This window comes from Stegodyphus dumicola, chromosome 6 (genome assembly GCF_044657685.1).
Source record: "Stegodyphus dumicola isolate Sdum_Otavi_A_Nest chromosome 6, ASM4465768v1".
Lineage (NCBI taxonomy): Eukaryota > Metazoa > Arthropoda > Arachnida > Araneae > Eresidae > Stegodyphus > Stegodyphus dumicola.
The window spans coordinates 197757450-197783215 of NC_140773.1; the positions used below are offsets into that span (position 1 = coordinate 197757450).

Below are 25766 nucleotides of genomic sequence, written 5' to 3' on the forward strand. Positions count from 1 at the left end.
CTAAATGTCCTGTCAGCTAATTGCTGTCGACTAAGTGTCTTATCGGCTATATAATTTTTAGCTAAGCGCATGAGACCACTTATTTAAACAGTGCATAAGAAAATGTTCTTGACGCAAGTCACATTAGCTTCTACATGCCATGTTAACTTATAAAGTATCAACTCCTCAAATTTAGTAGCGGCGTACTGATGGCTAGTTTCGCCGTCGCCAAAGGATTAATTATTTGTCGTTTCATTTATTTAATGTTATTTTTTCTGTTTATTTTTCTTCTTCGTTTCTGAGGATTTTTCTTAGGGCTTTTGCTTTTCCAGTTTTAGCAGTTAAGCCCTGGTTAAAATAGCGTTCACCTAAATTACTATATAATAAACTCAAACAGGCAATAAATAAATAAATAATAAAAAAAATTGAAAGGTTTCAGATTTTAAATTACATCCGAAGGGGCGTTTTCTTAACATTTTATGTGTTATTTTTATTTATTAAATATCATGTTCTTCGCACTTAAACTTCGGTACAAGAGCAATATCGCAAAATAGTTTTAAAATGAGCATATCTTTAGAATTTCCGAATACACAGTCTCGCGCGCAGGACATAAAAATATTTTTTCTGTACAACTTTACCATTGCTCACTTTGAAATCTTTGAGTTTGTTAGTCAAAAATTCGTTAAAGTTTTAGAGAATAGGAAATAGATAATAAAACAAATTCTAAATTTCAAATTTGGCCTTCCAGAAAATTTGATTTCTCTAGGTACCGTTGTTTTATCACAGTGCGAGAAACATGCACACATTTATGCAGATTCTTCATTATTTAATTCCTGTAAATGTAATACAGATCGATAATACTTGTGGGCAACAACTTGAAAAGTGAAACAACGCTTTATTGAATCAACGCAAAATGCCAAAACGAAATTAATAGGCCTCCTGGGAAATTTGCCCCTTTGGACTAACAAGGCTCATTGAGATGTATAAGAACAGAGAATTATACGTAACGAATTCCTGTCCAGTGAGCAGAATTTTACTACATTTAAATAAGATGATCTAAAACACAAAAACTTATCGTGTGAAGCCTGGGTAACCAGAATAGCATAACCGATTTCATATGCCCCTTGTAAGGATAAAAAAAACTGATAGCTTTCTCACGAAAAATGTACCCCTTATCGCAATGTTCGAGAAACTGGTCAAAAGAATGTGCATGCATTTTGTCTCGGCCTGCTTTTCATCGGACTGAAATCCGTCTGATTATTTTCCGTTTCCCAAAACCGTAACACGGTGGAACGTCGGATCACGAACGTCTTATTTCCCGAACAAATAATCTGAACAAAAAACGCCTTAAATGACGGAAGGTATCTTGAGTTACACACATTCCAATTAATGTTTCAAAGCCTGGTAACAAGCAAACATCATGAATTCGGCCGGCTGGATGGGTTGAAGACAGAGACTTTGAGCGCTTTAACGCTTAGGATATTTTTGTTATCTGATATTGTGTCTCTGGTAAATCCGTAGGAGAACTAGAAAGAAAATTAATAATGAAGGTTTAAGCTTACTAGAAGACTATAAAATGAACTCAACAACTAAGAACTACAATATAACTTCGGAAGCAGCAACAAGAGGCAATCGCAGAAGAAATGTCTTCAAAAGAAGAGGAAGAACGAAAAAACAATCTTAGTTCTCTAAACAGCGAAATTTGAGCAAAATGGGTTAAGATGCAAAGTTTCCCCGTAACGATATCATCCAGCTAAAGCAGTAGCAAGCTACAATACATGCTTTTTCAATGAACATTGCCTTGTCACAGTTAAGAAGCATTTTAAACGTGCATAATAAATTGCATTGGACAAATTATAAGTGAAACAAAAGCCCAGTGCACCTCAAACAAAGCGGCGCTTAGTAGCAAAGCAAAGATAAAAAAAAGATAAAGACTGTCACTTGATGTTTTTAGTATCTTCATCATTTCCACTTACGCCGTTCCCTTTCTTTCGTACATTAGTATAATTAAATCAAATTGTCGTCTATTTTATTGGTTTAATATCATTTTATCTTTTTATTTTATATTAATGATTTACATTGGTTCTATATTACAAACTTGTGCAGAGTACTATTATAAATTTAAATAAATAATTATCTGTGGTCCAAGAACAAATGGATCCATTTTACATGAATTTCTACGAAAAAAGTTTTTCGGTTTAAGAACGTTTCGGTTGATAAACGGCTTTTAGAACAGAAGTAAATTCGTGAACCTACGTTTCACTATCTTTTAAAAGGTGCTATTTTAAGAGTGTGTCAAATATCTAGGAAATTGACGAAAATTTCGAGCAGTTTTACGTAGTGCTTGTCAGCAGTCATTCTCTGGATAAGCGGTGCCCATCAGCGGCCGAGCGGTAAAATCGCTGAACGCTGGTAGTTCGGTCCGAGGTTCGAATCCCGCGAACGGGCTGGCTGCATGGGCGTTTTTGTGGTTTTCCCCATGTGTAACGTGTATACGAGCCAGTTTCCCTTAGAAAGTCCTCCACGAAGGCATCCCTCCCCTTAGGCAAATAGCCCTAGTGTGCTTTGCCGTAATTATATACACCAACGCCTCTGGATAAGTAAAACAATGGTATAGATATCAGAGGAAACAGCTTTGAACAAACTGAAGTTAGCAGTTTATTGTACACTGCAGTGGTTTCCGAAACAATTTTATGCGGCACGCGAAGACCTTTCAGCTATGTATTTGTCGCAAATATGTATTGTAAAGATTTCAAGTTCGAGTTTATGTTATTTTCATTACCATTAAAAGCGAACATAAGTAACAAAGCAGGAACTCTATAAATTGAGCTATATAATTTACAGTGTAAAATAAATCTTATACGAAGAAATAAAATTTTTGTATTAAGAATTTTTGTATAAGAATTAGAAGACTAATTCGCTTTGTTTGCGAATACACTTATATGTGAAGCAAGTTTCTTCATAGCTGAAAACTGATACGAAAAGAATTCGATTGTCCGACGAGCATCTACAGTTTGTGATTAAGATAATTTCTAGTAATTTATCTCCAAGGCTACAAACTATACCAGAACCGAAACTGCATCAAGCGTCAAGCTGTAGTGAGGAATAAAGAAGTTTACAGTTATTTTTATTTACTAGCCGAAAAAAAAATTTAATAAATAAGAGAAAGAGACTATCTCTGCATTATTTGTCCCACTTGCAAAAATTTATCAAAAAACTTTATAACTTGTTGTTTATTTTTTTGTTTAAATTAATTATTTAAAGACTAATTAAACGTGTTAGAATTATTTGAAAGAAATGTCAGTCTAAGAATTTAATATTTAGCTGTCAATACATATAAATTACTAAAATTTTAGTTTATTTCATTTATGATATTATTGTTGTTTGTTATGTTTTGATATATGTTTAGTGAGTAAAATACAAAATTTATTAAAAATATATTTATTTTGCTGGAAAGACTTTCCATTATAGGGAAAAAAAAAATGCTAATGATAATTCTTGCCCCAAGTAGTATACGATGTTGCAAGTCCGAGAGGTTGCAAAGTGGTCGTGGTAACTTTTACGACTTTACGTTTCAACGTCTTTACAACGTTGCATCTTGGCAATTTGCCGATGTTGCTGAAACGTCATGATATGACCACTTTTAGACGTGGTTGTTTTAGCATTTTTTTTAGTTCATCAGCATTATTTTTAGAATGAAAAGAGACTAAATCTGCCCTAACAAGAATCTGAAGTACACATAAGATTTACTTTGCAATGTTTCATTACTTTATTTCATCTAAATATATTAATATGATAGATTCATCTAATAAAATGTAAATTTAATATAAGTACTTTTGATTTATTAAATTTAATTAGCACTAAAAATACGTGCTAAATAATTGTTTAAAATTTTGTTAAAAAGAATTAATACTTAAAATATTTTTTATATCTATTATAGCAAAATATTCAAAAACGAAACTAATCTATAATGTAAGTTATGCATTTTATATACTTTAAAAAATCATATTTCCGAAATGAATGCAAATCACATGTTAGCAATTATTTCACTACTGAAATATGACTTTATTTCTTATTTCTGAAGTAAGGACGAATTCACGGTTGTCCAATATATATGGCGGAAGGAGAGCAGACCTGCACATTATTTACTGGATGCTTCTATAAACGAACATCTCGAGATTTGCGCGCTTTGGCCAGCTGCCAGATTCGAACAACTGCGCAATTAATTCAGATTCTAGCAGTTCTTTTTTCTAGCAGTAATTTGGTAAAGATGCCATCTGTAAGGCGTTTGAAAAGACTTACTTCATGTTTGAAATTGAATCAAGCAATGACTGATATAACTAATATTGCTTATATTAAAAGTAAATGCAATGCACTGTCAGTCAAAGAACACATTGTGAATCTTGTCATTGTTCTGTATCTACTTGCTTCAACTGCCTTCAGCGAGTGAAATTATTGTGAGAATGCTGAATTTGCGCTTATTTTGTGTGTGAATATCTGCTCTACAAAAAATGCCACAATGCTAATCGTGAATCTAGTGTTCGTGAAATAGTCTCTCTGGGGTCTATAGTGGTCTGTGGAATATAGTGTTCGTGAAATAGTGTCTCTGTAGTTCGTGAAATAGTGTCTCTGTGGAAATAGTGTCTGTCTCCAGTCACTGTGGTTCAAGCGGTGCAATATTTGGATAAACTTACTAGCTTTGTGCTTCGGTTATAACGTCCTGTTGGCTTTCAGAATTACATATAAAACCAAAAATAACATACAACGGTAAGCCACTCTCTGGTTTTGCTGAAAATGCAATCAATACAGCGAAGCAGGTCGTTTCGACGCCGACGGTTCGACGCCAATGGTTCAACACCAGCGTTTCGACGCCGGGGCAGTTCGACGCCGTACGTTTCGACGCAGGGGCAGTTTGACGCCATATTTTTTCCCATTTTTATTTATTTTTTGAATAAATATGAAGTGATATAAATAAGTAATATGACTGATTTTTATTTATTGAATTAGCGATTGTTTGCATACATATTTGAAATAAATATATGTGTGTATATGTGTGAAAATGTTCTAGATTTTTGTTTGTGTCCCAGATTAGTGAGAAGACCCCTCGCCAACGTCAAGGCCCCGGTACATCAGGGAGGATTTTTTTTTAAATTTATTTATTTCACAAAACAGCATCAAAAAGGCAAAATACACAAATGGTAAATAAACATATGGTTACAAAGTAGTTATATTATATTGCTGAAAAATATAATTACAGATAAATAAGATTACAGATAAATAATATTATGCATAAATAAAATTAGAGATAAATAAGATTATATCACAGAACTGTTATTATACTAATCCATTGCAAAATTATGGGCCACACCTTTCAGGTATTCCATTATTTCTCAATTTTCAAAATTTTCAACTATTACTTTAATTCTCATATCAGCTCGCAGATACCTATTCCGCTTGTGCGGCGGTTCATCTCCACGTACAAATTGTTCACAACATAGATCAATTGATTTTTGAACACGCCTGAGACCATCTATGAATTCCCATAATGTGAGGTGTGAAACACCAAATGATGATGATGCAAACTTATTCTAAAAATAAATAAAAATACGAAAAGTATGGCGTCAAACAAAAGCAAAAAACGTATGGCGTCGAACAGACCCCGCGTCGAAACAACCTTGTGTAGAATTGACCACAGGTCGAAACGCTGGCGTGGAACCGTTGGCGTCGAAACGTTGGCGTCGAACTGACCTGTACCGCAATACAGAAGCAACAACAATTCAAGCTGTTATGGTATGTTCATTATTTTCAAAATACAAAAAAAAAAAAAAAAAAAAAAAAAAAAAAATTATTGGACTGGTACCAGTATTTAATATTACTACTGAAGATGAATTAGATATATGTATAATATAAGCAATTATTTAATTATTAAAATTAATAATAATGCACATTCTATAGTATATTGTCTTTTGTACAGTATGCAGAAAAGGTTAATGATTTTAAAGTGTATGAAATGTACGATAGAAAAACTAGTGTTAAGGAAACATTAGCATTTCTATGAAATATTGTAATCTATAATTACGTGATATTTAATTGTGTAATATTAAAGAACACTAAATATTTTTTATTGATTGCAAATTACAGTTTAATTATTTTTGTTTGGTATCTATTCTTCCAAACACTGTGTAATTCGCGTTTTTTTTTTTTTTAATACTGCCGTTATGTATGTTTATTAGATTGTCTAAATAAATGAATGTTGGAAATCAGGTTTTATTTTTTATTAAATTTAAGTATATTCTATTTTCTTCGCTTACTTTTTATGTGCTTGTGACAATAAAGAAATTCATAATAAATACAAACAAAAAGCTTTATCGTGTGCTCTTTAACGAAGAGCTTACTTTAACAAAGTACTTAGCTTACTATCGTATACTATATTATTTAAATTATTTCTGTACAGTAACAAAAGGAAAGTTATTGATTATAAAAAGTGCATGAAATTATCATTGTAATCTACCACTATTCTAAAATGTAAAAACTAAAAATAAGTAAATACATTAACATATGATCGAAAGAAATGGTGTTAAGAAACATCAGCATTACTAGTAAATACTGCAGTCCATAATTATTGCACTTTTAATTGCTTACTATTTAAAAAACACAATTTTTTTATTAATTGGAAATTTTAGTTCTGTTACCTTCCTTCTGCTATTTATACTTTCAAACACTACTAGTTAATGTTTTTTCTTAAATAATGCTGTCATCTATGTTGTTTGTTAGGTTATTATTTCATTTTAGATATGAATATGGGAAGTTATTAGATTTAGGTATATTTTGATCACATTTATTAACTACTTTATACTGTGTGTCATTTGCATATCTTGGAGATATAGAAGTTAATGGTTATATTTTTTACCGTGAAACGCGAATAAATTTATTTATACCTGAGTTCAGGTGAAATGCTAATTATGTTACCTTAAGAACCGCTTCCTAATTTATCATGACAGGGGCAATTTTCAATGTTTCTGAGATTTAACAGAAATAAATGTGATAATGCTGTTATCAGAAACGCTCATTTTTTTTTTTTTTACCCACATATATTACTTTTATTTATGCCTAATTGAGTTTTATTTACTTAAAACCTACTATTAATGTTATATATTTATAATAACCACTTTCATAATTACTCTCAAGGCAAAAAAAAACTGATGAAATCTTAAACAATCGTAACTTAGAATTTAAGTTATTTAAAAAATATAGTTTAGTAAATAAATACCAAAAATACAGTTGTTAAGTACTGAAAATAATTAAAGCTTTTATTAGTTACGCATATTTAGTCTAAAGAGAAATTTAAAAACTATAGTTTAAAGTACTGAAAATAATTAAGGCTATTATTAAATATGCATATTTTGTCTAAAGAGAAAAAATTGTATTATCTTCTGTTTTTCAGGAAATGATAAAATATTTAAACTTTAGATAAATACAAGGAATACCAAATTTTAAAAAAGAAGAAAAATATATTAATTATTAAGCTTATTTTTCTGCATAAATCAATATGCCAAGGACAAATTAACGACATTTTCACAACTGTTGCAAAAAGGTGAAATTTTGCGAACATTTAGGCGTCTTTAAGACGTTGTGATACGATGTTTTCACAACCAAAAGACGCAATAACGACCCTGCGAAAGACGCAATAACGACGTCTATGTGACAAAAATCTCATCTGCAAAGACGTAATAAAGACGTCTTTGCAACGGTTGCAAAACAGTGGATGTTTGCGGACATCTGGGCGTCTTAAAGACGACATATTGCAACGTTTTTGCAACGACATTCGCGACGAGTTTGCAGACGTTGTTGTGCTACTTGGGGCCAGTCAGTTGTTTTCAGATCGTGAATGTGGCTAGCGTGCATTTTGAGTTTGGAATACTGTATTTATTATTTTATCATTAGTTTGATCTAATTCCTATTTTCAGATTGCCCCATTGCAATAATAAACACAAATATAATTGGACAACTCTACACGATGTGAAGTAAAATGAAATATTTTTATGTGTGGAATCAACTGCGAGAAAAAGTTCAGGCCTTCTGTGCAATTACAGTGACGATTGTAATGGTCAAAACTATAGTTTTTTCTACCGACACGCACATAGAGTTTTTTTGAGGCGCTCTGCATTATCTGTAGTAGGAAATTTTAGATCTAGAACTTAAAAAATCTGACGTGGTCTATCAGATAAGTTTATTTGACTTGCTAATCTTTAATTACAGAAAAATTAAGCTAACTAGTTACCAATTCTCAGATAGCTGTTTCTTTTTTATAGGAAAGGAACGGGGGATATATATATTCTGGGAAACCGTTGCAACTTTTTTCTCACCTGGTTCACAAGTTGGTCCACGATAACCAGGACAGCATTTCCAGAGTGTTTCGGTCTTCACTTTGTATGCAGTAACGTATTTCGGTCTCTTCATTACTCTGCAAATTAAAAAATGATTAAAACATATTACTATAAGTTTATTAAAATATCAAAAGACGTTTCATGACCAAAATGCAAAGATTAGTATTTAATAAAAGCTTATAAAAGCTCAGCTAGCTTAAAAGAAATTCCAGAAAGTCACGTAATTAACATTTTTGCATTGTTCTTACTATAAAAGAGTGTGTGGAATTTCTTTTATAACATTAGGAAATTTCAAAACTTTAACACATATTTTTGGACGATAGAATTTTAAAATTCCACAAATTCAGAAAATCAACCCTTAAAATAAAATCAAGATTTAGATAAAAATTATGAAAAACAAATAATGAAATGAAATGCGGAGAGTAACATATAAGCTTTTGAAATAGAAAAAAAAATTAAAAATGGCGCGGTAGTTTTCAGAATGAAGCAGTAACATCATAACCTTGGCATGTTTCCCAGCAACGCTTACGAAGAAGACCTTCTATTTCACACTGTAACATTTTTTGGAGGGGTGGGGGAGGAAAATAGAAAATCGCGTAATTAATAACTATTTTTAATCATTAGTTTGTTTAAAACAAGAATGATAAAAATATTAATTACGCGATTTCCTACATTTAAAAACGGGTTTAATAGTTTTTTCCCTGATCTGTGAAAAGTTCAAAATTTTGTAACCGATACATTTTTAGGAATGGAAATTTTAAAACCATAAACGTCAAATAGTCGAAAATACCTAATGATTTTCGAAAATTTGCCAAAAAGCCTGAAAATGATGTCAAAATTTTGATAGAGACTTCACTTAAAAGATATTTTTCCACTCTAGCCAACAGTGCAAAGAGATATTTAGTTTGTTCGTTAAACGAAGATACGCGCGAAAAAACTATTATTAAAAAAAAAAAAAAAAAAAAAAAAAAAAAAAAAGCGTAAATCAAATTTTGAAAAGACCACTTCACTGCTCATACACAAACAAAAACGTGCCCAAAAACTGAACTTGATAGAACGTTTGGCCATAGTGACAAACACCATGAGTGAACTAAATAAAAGGTAATATCAGAATATTTTATACAAATTTACATCATTTTTCGCTATATATGTGAACAGTCGAAAAAGCTGGCTACACATATCAGTTTCTTAAATATTTATCTTGGATATGTACTTCCAGTTACAAATTTTCTTAAAGGCATTCTGCCTTTAAGAATATTTAATTAATATTTGGTTTTATGAAAATAATATTATAAGCGGAAAGAACTTGCAAATAAAAATTAAATCTAACTTTTCATGACGTCTTAAAAATTTTCTTACTTTTGCAGGAAAAATTTGGGGAGGTATTAGAGAATGAATTTTTGCTTTTTCATGTCTGTTACTGAGTGAAATTTATACAACAGGAATAATACAAGGTCGCCGAGAATGATTGGTGGTGCTTCTCGTGTGGTTTGGTGGAAGGGGGAAGCGGTGGGAGACCCTCGGACCCGTACCCCCTCCGGGGTGCTCTCCATCCAAAATTGGGAACGGAACCGTACTGTTGGTGTACTGTGATGTGCTCAAGGCTGTTGCCAACGATAGGCATAATCTTGCGCTCCTTGTTACAAGGAATTTCGTGGGCTTGGGCTGACTACGTCAGACAAGCGAGCATAAGTGACAACAACAGATATTACGCATTTTCAAGATATTTCACTTCCGAATGTTGGTCCACTATGTCTCTATACATGGGGCTCAAATTAAGCATAGTAGTCGATAATTTTCCCCCACTCGGTTTGATCAATTTACTTTAAGTATTTTAATTCAGAACTGCAAAATATTACACATTATACCTTAAAGACTCAAAGCAGAAAAGAGTAACCCATGCATAAATAAGAAAGGATGAACAATACAAACCTGTAAGATCCACCGCATGTTTCACTGTATGGCCAGTACCAGCAACGTTGAAACTGCTGTCCGACGAAAGTCTCTGTTCCGTTTATCTCCTTACAAGATACTAATTTGGTAGCTTGGTAAGAGCACCAGTTTTTGCTAAGAGAATAAAAGTAATCAATATTGAAATTTTAAAGATTTATTAGAGATCATATTTGGTGTTATTGCGATCAGTTGTAAGGAACAAGAGATATAGTACACTGAAAATAGTTTTTAAATTTTAATATACAAGATATTACGGAAATTTTCACATTACAATAATCACGGAAACACGCAAATGTGTTCAGTTTCTCTTTCTTTTTCGGGTATATAACCTATTTTAGGGACTACGCCAAACAGATGGATGGATAACAGCTGTATGATACTTTACAGAAACTGTGTAAGTCTCAATAATCACTATAGCAGTCGTACTGCCTTTGCTCGTAAAGGTTCTATGCTCCAAATAACCCTACAATAAAAAATGAGAGAATTAATTTTGGGGATACTTACGTATTAACGCCACCGTAGCAGCAGATTTGGCGGTTTTTAAGTGCCGCCAATCTACACCTAAAATTTTTGCGACAAATCATAAATTAAAACACTTTATTTAAAATCAAAGTAGTCAATCGGATTTCGGTGGAAAATGGGCGAAATAGAGTTTAACATAGATTCAAAAACAGTCTCTATTTTTTTTAACCTGATGCTGTCGCCTCTCTCAATGAACTCTGCTAAATAAGATTCTAAATGATGTATCACTGTCCCCCTATATCTCTTGTTCCTACATTTAGCACTGCCCCACATTCTCTCAACTGTTTGTGTATGAACTCCTGTATCTGGATCAATAAAATTGTATTTATGATTAACTTTAGCATGTAGGAATCCTTCGTTTTCTATTCTATTTGTTTGGTAATCATTCCAACTGTCAGAATGAATTGTGCTACCAATCTGCAATGTTTTCAATAATTTTATTAAGGAGGGTATAGCCAATTCTATTAGGAACAGTGACAAAAAACGAATCTTTTGTTTCTCTACATATACCACCAAACACCCACTGTTCGGGTAATACTCGACCACAATTATTTTTACGCTTAGTAAACAAACTTTCATCAATTTCCACAATGCAATCTGGTCCACCTACCTTCTTGTTTGGTTTATTCTCCATAGCCAAGACACATAATTCCCGCATATAATTGTTCCAATCTATAACAGTTTTATCCGATAAATCAAGTTGCTTTTTACAAAATTTAATCGACGTCAACTCCTCGCACCAGCAGTATATGAATCTCAAAGCTGAACAATCTCAAAGCTGAACAAAATGGAATTTTGCTTCCATCAAACCAGTTGTCTTTTCTAAGTCCCACTTGCTGATCACACTGTCCAAAATTTAATTTCATAAATTACATTTCCAAAACGTACGCTTACCAAAATAAAGTTTCATATCATGCGAATTGGTACATTTCGTTTTTTTGGTAAAATATTTCGCTCCTGAAAAAATAAAACTGAAACTTCTTCTGTGTTTGGTAAATCCCAAAGACGCATTTTCGTAGCACTAAAACTGGCGTCAAAAATCAGCAAACAACAAGGCAAAAAGGAATCCAAAAGATAACTGCGTGCGAACAACAGGATTGTTCTTTATTAGCGCATCAGCGCAACTTCTGCTGCGGTGGCGTTAATACGTAAGCACCATATTGGGACTTTGTGGCAATCATACTTGAAACAATCTGGTTTTCAATTAATTGGATTTCTTAAAACGTCACATTCTCTCCGGCCGTGGAAAGTCACATTCCCTCCGGCCGAAGAAAAAATTTATCCTATCACTGAACAAATGAAATCACTTTCTGCTGGACACAATTAAGCTTTCGCACTATACGCACACTTCACATCAATATTTCACATTATTTGGAAAAAACACTGCACTTAACACTTCAGGATACATAGTCATTACATTCCTAAATTTGTATTATTCTCTGAAGTACTCATGCATTGTTACTCTGACTAACATACCACTAGAGATGTGATTCCAGTCAATAAAAAAAAATTTGCACTTGACATATATAATTTATAACTCACATGTGATACAATATTCAATTAATCGCTTAAATTAATGGCATTACATTATCAATTTTGATGTTACACTTCTTAACCAATATTTACATTACCTTATTCTTTACAATCTAGGATCCCATTCACGTTTACATTACATAGTTAATTTTATCATTTGATCGTATACATTTCACATATACATTTCATATACCAATATGTCATGACATTTTTGCAAACTACATTTGTATTAGATCAATTTCTAAATTACATGCCTTTACTTTGATTCATCAGCATGACAAAAAGATATAAAGCACTTTCTTTTTGAATTTGTTACCTAGTACAGTTAATTAGACCATGCATAGTACAACTCGATTCTAGACCAGCCAACTCTACCAAAACCGTGCAATTAGTGCTTTATTACATTAAGTTAACTCATACCATACATAATCATTCATAAACATGCCTATCATAACCACAATTTCTTTACACCTTTTTTTTTTTTTTTTTTTTTTTTTTTTTTAAATTTAATTCGCTGATCTACAATTTGCAATAGCGTTGTTCTTCTAATCCTTATTTTCTATCGAATCTATTCTTGAAGGCTTTTGTAAAAGCCATTTGCTTTTGTTATCTAATTGTATTATATAATTATCATTTCGCAGCCTTTTAATAGTTTCATATGTGTCCCCTGTGATGATGTCGTGTCTATGACAAAGTGCAATTATATAGCTTCGAAGCTGTCAAAGACAGCTTTTGCAACCTCGGCAACTCTATCAGTATAAAGTAGGTCCACTGGGTCTTCAATGCCGATGTTAAACAGTCTAGCCTGGATTGCTGGGCAACTGAAGATGTGATGGCGAGACAGTGGGATGTCATCTGGGCAATGAGGACAAATGTTGGTGTAACTACGCTGTCCGTCTGCAGAAATCCTCATCCCTTTTAAGTGATTTTCCTAAGTCTGGTTATGATAGTCGATATAGCTCTGTCACAGTTCAATTTCGGGATGGAGTTTCCTTGAACTTGACCGATTAGTCTTTGGCTGGCAACTGCATTGGCATCAACGAGGGTTAGGCAGTTGGATGGCTGAGGAGAATCACGGGATGCCTTTGCAAGCTCATCGGCCTTCTCATTACCAAAAACATTTACATGAACCGGTATCCATTGTAAGATGCAGGATCTTTGGGCAGCAATGATTTTGTTTGCGAGCTCAATGATCTGATGACTGAGTTGACCCTTCTGGATCGCTTGTAATGCTGATCTGCAGTCAGAGAAGATGATGATGCTCTTGGAACTCTGGTCTTCTTTAGAGAGATAAATCTCCAGAGCACTTTTGATGGCGACGAGCTCGCATGTATAGTTGGAGGCGATTTTCCCAACAGGAATACTGTGGCATTTTTGCACTCAGTCTGGTCCGAAGAAAAAGACTCCCGCTCCTCCTCTGTTCAGATTGGAGTCGGAAGAGCCGTCTGTGTAGGCGATCGTCAGATCTTGAATTAAGGTCGTGAGTTCCTCAATGGTATGGTCACCCTTTTCTTTGATTATTGCAGTGGGATCTTTCTTGGTACAAGGCTGTAAGAAATTTAAATAAATTTTTGTTTGGAGAAGGTTGCACAGAATGTTGTAAGGCTCTTTGGAAATTTTGAAAGTCTCATATTTGAAGTTGATGTCATTTCTGATATCTTGGTCATGTTGGAGGGTTGATGATCTCTTGAGCCTGCAATTATCACTCCATGTCCTGAAGGTTCTACTTGAGATATGATGTTCAGCAAGGGTTTGTATTTTGTTGGTAAATTTAATTGTTATTAATTTTCTTCTGCTCTCCAAGGGGGCTAGGCCGCATTCCTTTTCAATTTTGATGTTATTCGTTGAAGAAACAGCTTCAGTGATGATTTTAGAGGCCCTATATTGAACAGCGTCGATCTTTCCTTTAACAGTGGCCTTGCCGATGCTCATATGGGTGCTGCGTATTCGAGAACAGGCCTGACGATGGAAGTGTAAGTATTTTTGAGGGTTTTTGGTCTTGATCTGCAAGAGGCACCACAAAGTCTTTTAAGGATGTTTAGCTTTTTTATTGAAACATGTTCAAGGTGTTTAGAAAATCTCAACTCTGCATCTAGGGTCAGTCCAAGATACTTGGGGTTAGAAGTTTGTTTGATTTCAGAACCTAATAGCTTTATAATATATGGTCTCCTGTATTTTGGATATAACACCCTTCTATCAGTAAATACTTGCATAAAAACTTTATCCCATGATTTCAATTCTGGAATTTTTCTTCCCTTCAAATATTTTTTTGCACAATTAAAGTATTCATCCTCATTCCCTTTTACTTGTTCCTTACCTCTACTTAATTCCTGGAAATGTTCTGCTAGTTTAAGAGAATCATTGTTATTTATGGAAGTATTTAACGTTTTACCAAAAAAAAAAAAAAAAAAAAAAAATTAGTTCTGCTGGTGAAAATTGAGTTACGAAATGTTTAGCATTATTGTAATACAGTTTAAATATCAGTATTTTTTGTGACCATTGAAACATTTTGTTTGATATTGCTGCAATTGATTCCTTCATCACCCTGTGTACTCTTTCAATCAACCCGTTTGACTGTGGATAATAAATCGAACTTTTTCTGTGCTCTATTTTAAGTGATTTTAAAAATTGATTAAATTCTGTGTGAACGAAAATAAAAATCGTTGTCTGAGAACAAAATTTTAGGAATGCCACATCTGGCGGAATAATCATTTAAAGATTTTACAATGGACTGAGAAGTGCAGTTGTTTAATGGAGCTGTTTCCAAATTAATGATCAATGATAGTGAGTACATAAAACTTATTATCTATGGATCTTAGTAGTTTACCAAGTATGTCTATAGCTATTATCTCTCCAGGAGCAAGATCTTTCTTGGGAATTAGACGTGGCAGAGTGTTGTGTGGTCTAGACTTATTTTGTAAGCAAACTGAACAATTTTCTACAAAACTTTTGGTATCGCTATACATACCTCTCCGATAGTATTTTGCTTTCACAAACTCACATGTCTTTTGAATATCAAAGTGATGTGCATGAACTGTCTGTAATACATTTTTTACTAGTACCTTAGGTATTAGGATTTTATTCTGGATACTTCTGTCCTTCTTTCTAGCACTTACAGGTTTTATCATTAATACATCTGTATGACTATCAATAAAATATTGTTATACACTATCTTTGTGATTATCCTGCATTTTTTATAATTGTTTTTATGTATGGATCAGTTTGCTGTTTATTAATTATGTTTTCAATAGACAAATTATCATTAGTACTAAATATATTTACGTTGTTTACTACTACACCATCTGAAACTGTTGACAAGTTATCTGCTGGGTTTTTGAAACCAGGAATATGCTCATCGTGTATTGAAATTCCTGTAGATATAACAACCAGCGCGCTACAGTATCTGGCTGCTTGTCAAGATTTATATGGAAAGTCAGCGGTTTAGCATCCGTTAATATTAGAAATTTTTTTCCAAACAAATGTTCATGAAATTGTTTTACTGATCTGAAGATTGCATAAAGTTCTCTCCTAATTGACGGATATCACCTTCAGCAGGTGTTAAAATTTTTGAGTAAAATTGTAATGGGAAAAACTTATCATCATTCTTTTGCATTAATACGCCACAAATGGCTGATCTAGAAGCATCAGTTATTAAATACAGAGGTTTATCATTTTCCATATTTTTTATTGTGGGTTTTCTAAAATTAATTCTTGTATTTTATTCCACACAAATGGTATATTCTTTCTCGTTAAGTCCACATTTGGCTTTACAATTTCTGCATAATTAAAAATCAGGTGTCGAAAGTAATTTATATGCCTATGAATCATGCCTATGAATGTTTGAACATCTTTCACATTTCTTGGCCTAGGAAATTTAGCTACTTTCTGAATATTCTCCTCTGAAGGAGCAAAACCATTCTTATTAACTGAAAGACCTAAATAAGTAATCTTTTGTTTACATAACTGCAATTTGGCTGAGTCTAAAGTTAAATTAATTTTTTTAACTTGTCAAACACCTTTTGTAAAATAATTACTAGCTTATTCATACTGTTAGCTGCTACAATTATGTCATCTAAAAATTATTGTAAATTTGGACCCTGCAGTTCACCTAAACATTTTGATATTAGAGTATGGAAACAAGCAGACGAATTTTTTGCACGAAAAGGTAACCGAGTTGGTTGAAAATTGCCAAGTTCCGTGCAAAAGGCTAGTATCTGATTTAATTTAACTGAAAAAATGCCGACTTAAGATCTAGCACACAATCATAAGTTTTACCTGCTATATTATGCAAAATGGACTTTCTATGACAGGAGGACTTCATGGAGGACTTTCTATCAGAATCTGGCTCGTTACTCATTACACATAGGGAAAACCACGAAAATGCCCATGTAACCAGCCCGTTCGCCGGGATTCGAATTCCGGACTGAATGACCAGTGTTCAGCGACTTTGCCCCTGATGAGGCCAACAGCGCGAAAGGATTATTCAGTTATAATACATCTTAAGGACTACTTAAGCAAATTAAATATTGCGGATAAGTCAGATTAACGTTTTACACCAAAAAATTACAATTACGTTAAAAATTTACACATTTAACTTAGGTAACTGAATTTTATCACAATGTTCCCCCCCCCCGAAAAAAAACAGTTACAGTAAAATCTCTCTCTTAACAGCCATCCAATTAACCAGCAACGTTCAAAAAGCACTCTGAGCATATAAATTCAAAAATTCAAATCTGAAATTTAAGCCCATGAGATTATATTGGACTAATTTTTAATTGTAGAAATCTGTGTTGTGTTTCTGCCACCAAATGTAACAAGCCTGTCAAATCAATGGATCTAGAAATTATCTAGACCAGGGGTTCTCAACCGGTGGTATGCAAGTAAAAAATAGGTGGTACGCAAAGAAGCAAAGTGTTTCTAACTATTAAATCCAAAAATTAAAACCTCAACATCCTGATTGAGTTTTTTTCTCCAACACTCGTATATTTACGCGATCTGAGCTTTGTTCAAGCGTGATATTGCTAGAAGTACTTTGTTGCGTTGCTTCTAAAGATTTTCAATTTTTGTTTATATGCTACGCATTAGTCAAAAGGTTGAGAACCGCTGACCTACAGTTTTTCGGGGACGTCGGTCGCTGCCCAGCTCTGGACTCCTACGCTGCAGCAAATTAAAAATGAACTTGATCAACTCAGCCGCGAAAAATATAATTAGGTTTTGGTAAACAAATACCCTTTTTTAGAAGCCAAAATCTCCGCATACAGAGACGCTGAAAGCACGCTAGACCTTTCGCATGACATTCCCATACTGAGTTAAGGTTCGACGCAAGAGATGCATTTTACGAGGGATAATTTATATGAGACTCACATTCTGAGTTTGGAACACGGATCGCTTCTAGTGATGCAACCCCTCGGAATATAGTCTGGAAACACAGTACCCTATCCCAGCCCGAAGTGAAAAGTACTCGAAGAAGTCTAACGGTCAGAAAAATTTTACTTCCGCAAGTGAAGTATTCGTACGACGAAATGGACTTTAATTATTACCGTGGAATGATTAATTCCGTAAACCAAAGACCGTGTATGCATGACCAAAGACCGTGTATGAATCTGTTCACGGAATAAATTTTGGTACAAAAGAAGACTCATCATTCCAACGTTTGGTGAAGAGGCAAGCTGATGTGCTTCAGTTTTTTTAAAAAGTTCAGAAAACACATTTCCGTGTGTTTTTGCAAGATTATTGGTGAGGGGTGCAACACGAGTGCTGGATGAATTAACCATGAGCCTATACAAACTTTATACATTATATTAGGTAGTATATGTTAAGGTGGTTTACGAACAGTTAAGCTCAATTTAGTCATTGTCCTAACTTCATTTTTATTCATGTCACGTATATTCGCACAAACCATAAGGATATGAAAATTAGCACAAGGGGAAGAACGTTCAAAATCTAGAAACGTGTAACTGAAAGCAGAGCCGTCGTCAGAGCTAGTGCAACCCGTCCAGCTGCACTGGGCACAATATATTTAGAATTTTAGATATGCATCGAAACACAAAATTTAGGAATGCTAAACTTTTAGAATCTAGCGAAACAAACTGGTCAATGCGAAAGTTTTAGATTTTGGAGAGCTACCAGGCAGCAAAGACTCATAGAGATTGCACTCGACCCCAAAAATGCTTCTCAAAAATGCTTCCAACTGTCCTGACTTTGCGAAGATTACATTATTTTTATTAATAGCGATTTTAATATGCCACCCTTTTCTGTGTTTACAGTACTTTATAGTTTAATTTCGCCGTTAGTTATTATTCTAAACTTATGTATTTCAGCCGGGATACTGAAAATTTGAATGAAATAATTCAATCCTAAAAAAGACATTAAAATACTTATTGTTATTAATTATGCAGAAAGGTTTGCAACAAACAAAGATGATTTGTTGACGAAATTTTCAACAGCTTTCTGCATTTTTGAAGTTTGTTCTTCGTAAGAAAGAGAAAAGTATTGTTGGAAAATTCATTTTAACAATTCACTTCAAATAAAGTTTTATTTTCTTTCTGGAGTGAACTGCTTTTAGAAAGTGATTTATTTTGCTAACTTAAAGCTTTACAGGAAAGCTATTTTGTAAGTAAAAACTGCTTTTAGGTGGTAAGGGTGAGCCGTAAAACGACGTCTGCTGTGCATAATGCATGGACTGTTGAGTAAAATAACTTATACCTTTTTGTTCTTGATACCGACAGCAATTGCTGTCTTTGTACCAAACAATGCTTTGGTTCCTATTGTTTTTAAACATCTTGGATTGCAGGCAAGTTGCATGGTTATTCTCTTTTATATGATAATTATTTTTGTAACTTTTCGTGCACGTATGGTTAATGCAAATAATCTGAAACCTAATGAAAGTGCATATTTTGATGTAGACCCTAACGTTATCGATATGTCAATGTCGCCAACTAACAAAACTATCAAACCAGAAAATGATACTGTCCTTTTGTACTTCTCCACAGAATTTGATTTATATTATAAAGAAAGAATTATCTCTCACGATATTCTACTTCTAATAAAAATGAAAACATTTTTCAGAAGATAGTCGGTATGACCGAAACTAAAATTGGTGAAAGTGGAGATCTAATTCATGTTGATGCGAATGATGGTAGAAGAAGAAGAAGTATTTTAATAAAAAGTACAGAAATACTTGAAGGGCGATATAGTGACCAACAAAGTTTGGATGAAAAAAAATCAGGTGTACAATGTTTGAATCCATTCGCGTATTACGAGGCAAGCGTGAACAGCGTCGTCAGTAGAAACATGAACCAACAAAATGACATTAATTTAACATATCTGTGGAAAGAATGTGTTGAAACTGACTCCTTTGCAAACAGTCAGGTTCTTCTAAAAGATACAAACTGGTCTTCGGAGGTAAAAAAGATTAAAGAAGATATCAGACATGAGTTTTCTTATCAAGTACTGGATTTGGATCAAAATACTACCGATGGTGAAGGATTGGAGGATAATTCCTGCGCTGGATCTGGCTGTACTGATTCAGAACAATTTGCTGATGTACATGCAGAAAACAGTGAAGCATCTGATAAGCAATTCATAGGAAATGAAACCTCCTCTAAGACTGAATTTAATATCGAATGTAAGACCCCACCTAACGAAAGTGAGAAGAGCATTAACAGAACCAGCGTAAATTTGCCCAAAAAAAGATGATTGTAACTTAGCCTGCCAATTGACAGAACATTTTGAAACAGATTCCTCTGACACCAGTCAATTTGTACCAGACAGTGGAAATAACTGAACTGAAAGCAATACAGTAACACTGAAAGAAAACGTCGCTCACGGAATTTCAACTATAAATGCCGGATTCTTTAGAAAATGTCATTAACGGTTTCGAACAGGAGAATAATTCAAGTGAATATGTCGAAACTCACTACGAACTGAGGGATGCAGAACAAGAGGAACTTTTATATATGGTTTTAAATATCTATAAAGAAAAAGGATTATGCAAAAGAGAAGACGAAGACGTCACTCTTATTAAAACGAATTTGGAAAAACTCAAGTCACCTGTTTTTGACCCTAAAGACGATCCTCTTGATGTACTCCTTATCAACGCGTTAGTGAATGAATACACTGAAAGAAAACTAAAAGAGAATGAAGAAAAAAATAACACGGATATTTCTGCTGAGGGACCAGCACAACAGCCAAATTTTGAAGTGCCAACAACAGGACATAAAGAAACTCTTAAAAATCATTATTGCGCTTATCGTATTAACTCTCTTATTATAAAAAACGATGTCACGTAAAGCAATAGACGGGCATCCGTCTTCTTCTTTCTCTATTTATCACTGGCATGTGTGCTGGATATTGCATTGAAACTTTGTTGAAGAAATGAAACGAATTTTTTTATTGCCTTTGTTAGTTCGGGGAAAAAATATATAAAATTAGACTGGAAAAAAGCGAAAAAGGAACCTAAGATTAACACGTATAGTATTATTTGCATAAAATGAGTGTTGGTGTACAGGTTTAATATATAAATCTAGTTTCCTTAAATGTAAATATGGCTCGATAGCAGCTGCAATCTTAATTATTGTACTGGAAATCAGTTTAAGATATATAGCAAAAGGAATACAAATGTAAAAGTTTATGAATATGTTTTTCGTTGTAATTCATTGCTACCTAATATTGTTATAAAATTTACTTCGCCAGCGATGAACGTACAAAACCTTTGAATTATAATTTACAAGAATACGTTTTCAAAATTTGAAAGAGATCAGAATAAAAGCATATTTTACTTTACTTGGAGAGTGGTTTCAATTATTTGTGTGCCTTATTCTGTAGAAAATAAGTTTTCATTTCGTTAAAATTGTACTTTAGAAACCTGACTTGGCATGGAAAGCGGAAAGACAGTTGATGTGCAGCTGAAGAATTCGCACCCCCTCTTGTTAGCCAAGAACGGTTTAGTTTGGTTTATTTAATTACGCAAAGCCTCGAGGGTTATCAGTAGGTAGAATACAGCGGTTTTGGGCAATGTGGCGCTGTTGCTGTGTGGCGCACACGGGCGGAAGGAATTTACTGAGGGGCTCAGGGGAACGTGTCGCTGCTAGGTTATCAAATACATGGCTCAACTGTATCCTGTCAGACACATGTTTCATCTTGTTTATGTTGTAATCTTCCATGTACACGTTTATCTATTGACGCAGAACTCACCCTGCTCTGATGTCATACCGTATCCGCCATTTGATTGCAACATTTAGAAACATGCTAGAAGTTCCTAGTGCAGTCTTTCTAGTTCAGCAACGGCCGTTACAGGGCAGCAATCCCGTTCAAGACGCTTTCTGATTGGTTCTCGTGGATCTTGACCAAGGCCTGACCAAGCATGGGTTATTTTATATCATTTCCGCCTGTGTTTCGCTCCTGCTTTCGCTCTTCCTGTTTGAATCAAGACGATTGTACTTCGAGGCAGTCACTCTGAACGTTTACCATACTCACTATGATTGAAAAATTTGATGATCAATTAATACTGTTCTATTTTAAAGATTTTCATGGCAAAGAAAAAGCAGATTCCATATTTACGGAATTGTGGCCTTATCCCTTCCAGCCTTTAAACCTGAATATTTATTCCCTGAATAATTATTATTTCTGGTTCAAATTAGATTTTAACAGTATGTCGGTTAAAATGGAATATCGGATAATCAAGAATTCAGAAATAAATTTTTAAAAGTAGAATAATCGAAACTCTATCGTAATACCAAACAACAAAGCATTAATGAAAAACGCTTCTTTTGCCTTTAACCTCCTGAAATTTTTAATGTAACAAGTTTTATTTCTATTTGGGAAAATTTTATTTCTATTACAATTTTTTTTTTATTTCTATTTTTATTTATTATATATCAAGTTCAATTTAGCATTGTTATTTAATTTAAAATTTTATAGCTGAAAAAGACATGTGAAATAGAAAATTAAGAAAATAAAACTTACAAAACACTGCAAATGCTTTTGTTCTGATTTTAAAGTTGCCGTAATAATAAAAGTAAATCGCATGAAATTCTCTCAGGGTATGTATGTTAATATATGTGATCAATTGTTTTACACGATTTTGATTCAGTAAGGTACAGAAAGAATCAGGATCGCTTTTTATAGATCTATTTTGGTTTATCTCTTTCACATGAGAGGAATTTATACATTTTGGACAATTTTTATAGTGCATTTGCTTTGTGAAGACGGAAGTTACTTTACGTCTTCAAACTTTGTCGAGTCATAAAACCCTTAGAACTACTAGATTTCTTCGAGGAGCCCTATCCCACCATCAGAAAAATACATCTTAAAATTATTTAAAATAGATCAGTATGTTGTAGGTACTTTATTTCTAAAAACAAAAGAAAGTATTTTATTTTTTATTAACAAATTTTTAACATAAAATTAATGTAATTTACCCATTAATAGTATTACTCTTGCATTATATTTAGTGACAAGAGTGTCCTTGCATTTTTTTATACAAACTGCTCAAGTCCAGATCTCATAAATGGTATCTGCAGTCGCAATTCCTATTCTGTAGTTAATCTGCTTCTATATATACTTTATTTTTGCCACATACGCTGAGAAAAAAACTTCCATTTAAATGCGTTGTTTCAAACGGCAGTAAAGTTTTTTTTTTTTTTTTTTTTTTTTGTTTTGTGAGAGGCAATCTGCATGAATCTACAAAAAATTTAGGAGCTGATCTTGCTTAAATGTAGATTTTAACGTCGAATCTGTTGATATGTCGGTAAGATCTTCACTAGCAAGCCTTCTGAAGTACTTGGGATGATACTAATCATACTAATTTATCGAATCACACTATTTTTCTCTTGGGAAATTTTCTGTTATAGTTTTGTTCAAGAAAAAGGTGCGGCACTTTATCATATTTAACCTTTTGGTCTAGATTCAATTAATTTTCCATTAGAAACTATTTAGTTTTGCTAACCATTGCTCGACATTCACTTTAACATAAGATGCCCAAATGTTAAGTTTTAAAACTAATATGTAACTAAATGTAACATTATATTTTACAGTTAATAAATAATAATCAACAAAGTGCTTTATAATTTTCGTTTTAGTCCAAAGAGGCAATTTCCCTAGAAGGACTATTAACTTCGTTTTGGCATTTTGCGTTGGTTCACTTTTCAAGTTGTTGCCACAAAATATTATCGCCCTGTATTATATTTAAAGAAATTAAATAATGAAGAATCTGCATAAATGTATGTATGTTTCTAGTGATAAAACAAAGGTACCTAGAGCCAACCAATTTTGAATAACGTACGTTTCGACCCGAATACTAGCATCTGGAAGCTCAAATTTGGAATTTGGAGTTTGTTTTATTATACATTTCATATTTTGTAAAATTCAACGAATTTTTGATTAACAAACTCAACGATTTCAAAGTGAGCAATGGCAAAACTGTACGGAAAAAAAATTATCTCCAGCGCGCGAGATTGTATATCGGAAATTCTAAAGATATGCTCATTTTAAAATTATTTTGCGATATTGCTGTTGAACTGAATTTCATGGTTTAAGTGCAAAGAACATGATATTTAATAAATAAAGGTTACACAGAAAACGTTAAAAAAAGTCCCTTTGTACGTAATGTAAAATCTGAAAGCTTTCAGATTTTTAGCCCAAAAGGTGAGTTCAGAAGGGCTCTTATTTTGTTTTGGCATTTTGTGCTGGTTCACTATAAATGTCGGTTCATTTTTCAGATTGTCTAATTTTTATTTTGGTAGGCGGAACCCCGGATTTCGGTGGAACACACATTGAAGACTACTGCTTTACTATATGCACTTTGATATGTTAACACTGTCAATTCCCTTTTGATGGGGGACAAATTAACCGGGCGTTCCCTCCGATAAAAAGGGCGAAAGAAAAAAATATTAAGTTTTCTTTGTTGCGGAACAAAGGTGAAATTATAGTCACAAATCACCGACGTAAAATAAATCGTGTGCAGAATATGCAAAAAGGAAGGGGAAAATTAAACGGATAACGGCAATTAAAGCAAAGAGCAGTTCTGGAGTTGTTTTTGACCACTATAGCACGTAATTTAAATGTTAACGTAAACCTCGTACAGAGGAAAAAAAACAAAAGTTCTAGTCAAATTTTTAAGCGAATTTAAACTGGATGGCTTTATTCAGGTTCTCTTACAAATATTGTTCTTTGATATTTATAACACGCTACCTTTATTTCTAACGATAAAATTGTTTCAAAATACAAGTAAATTATTTGTAATATTTTTCAGTTAATTATAACATAGGTTATTCCTCTTTGCCAAGTTTTCTTTAACAGCCCTCGAATTAATAGTGGACGTCGTCACAGGTATTATACTCGCAAATCAGTAGCTGACTGCTATTTTTACAAATTAAAAACTTAATTGAAGTGATCTAAAATTCAAATTTAAAGGATTTCATTTGCTTGAAAATATGTGATTTTTTATAGTTACAAGAATTACTTACGAACATGATTTTTTCGGTAACCTACTTGCCATACAGAAACAGAACTGGGCACATCTAATAATTCAGTAGGTCTCCTTGTTATATATTTCTTCAACGTTAAAATTAAACGATAACAGTAAAACCAAACAAAGTTAAACGATAACAGTAAAAACAACCAATGTTTTAAAGCGAATTTGTTTATAAAATTCACTAAGTAGGAATACATTTACTTGATTTCATCAATATAAATTTAGAACTCATTTTTGAAACAAGCAAATACTATGAAAATCATTAACAGTATTTTAATTATTGTCGATGTAAATTGTAGTCGGAAAAACTGTGCAAGCTTACCTCTTCCTTTGTAAAACATTGGCATTTGATGAAGCAAACATTAGAATTAATTGCAAACATAACAAAATAACCACTAATAATTTACACATCCTGTCAGCCACCACAAAAAAAATTTGTCTTGGAAAAACTTAAGCTTCCTATATGGCAGTTGTTAATACCACTCCTAACGCTCGAGAGCTTCTAACACTCACATTCTCGCCTTCGCCTTTTTTTTTTTTTTTTTTTTAAATCTTGTTGCCAGTTTGATTTCTCGGATGAGCAGACGATTTTTGTCTTAGCGTTATGCACTTAAGTGAAAGTCAGCCACTTTTGATGGGCATCATAAATAAAGCGAGGTGGGGGTAACATAGACGTTCTTGTGGAGTACTTTGGAGCCGGGTGCAACGAAATGCTGCAGACGATTGGTCTGAATCTTTCGAGGCCACGACACAACTTGGAATTAAAGAAGGGGGAAAAAAAAGAACGTGTGTAGAGAAATGAAGATCTATCGGCTACTCTTGACCCATGGATTGACGCATCATGGTCGTTAGCTCATGGAATAAATTAGTAGAATAAAAAAAGTATTTAGATAACTCATTTTTTATATGTGGAAATT

The 25766-nt window shown here is 33.3% G+C and overlaps 1 protein-coding gene across 1 annotated transcript in view; it reads right to left on the reverse strand.

Annotated features, from left to right (window-relative positions):
• LOC118188984 (uncharacterized) overlaps positions 1 to 25536 on the reverse strand; it is a 45975-nt gene extending 20439 nt beyond the window's left edge. Inside the window, exons 1-3 of the mRNA XM_035359509.2 lie at positions 25172 to 25536; positions 10299 to 10433; positions 8346 to 8443 (exon numbers count right to left, since the gene is read on the reverse strand). Of these exons, the coding sequence (XP_035215400.1) occupies positions 8346 to 8443; positions 10299 to 10433; positions 25172 to 25260 (322 nt within the window). The 5' untranslated portion in view covers positions 25261 to 25536. The remainder of the gene's footprint in view (positions 1 to 8345; positions 8444 to 10298; positions 10434 to 25171) is intronic.
• Positions 25537 to 25766: the final 230 nt, after the last annotated feature.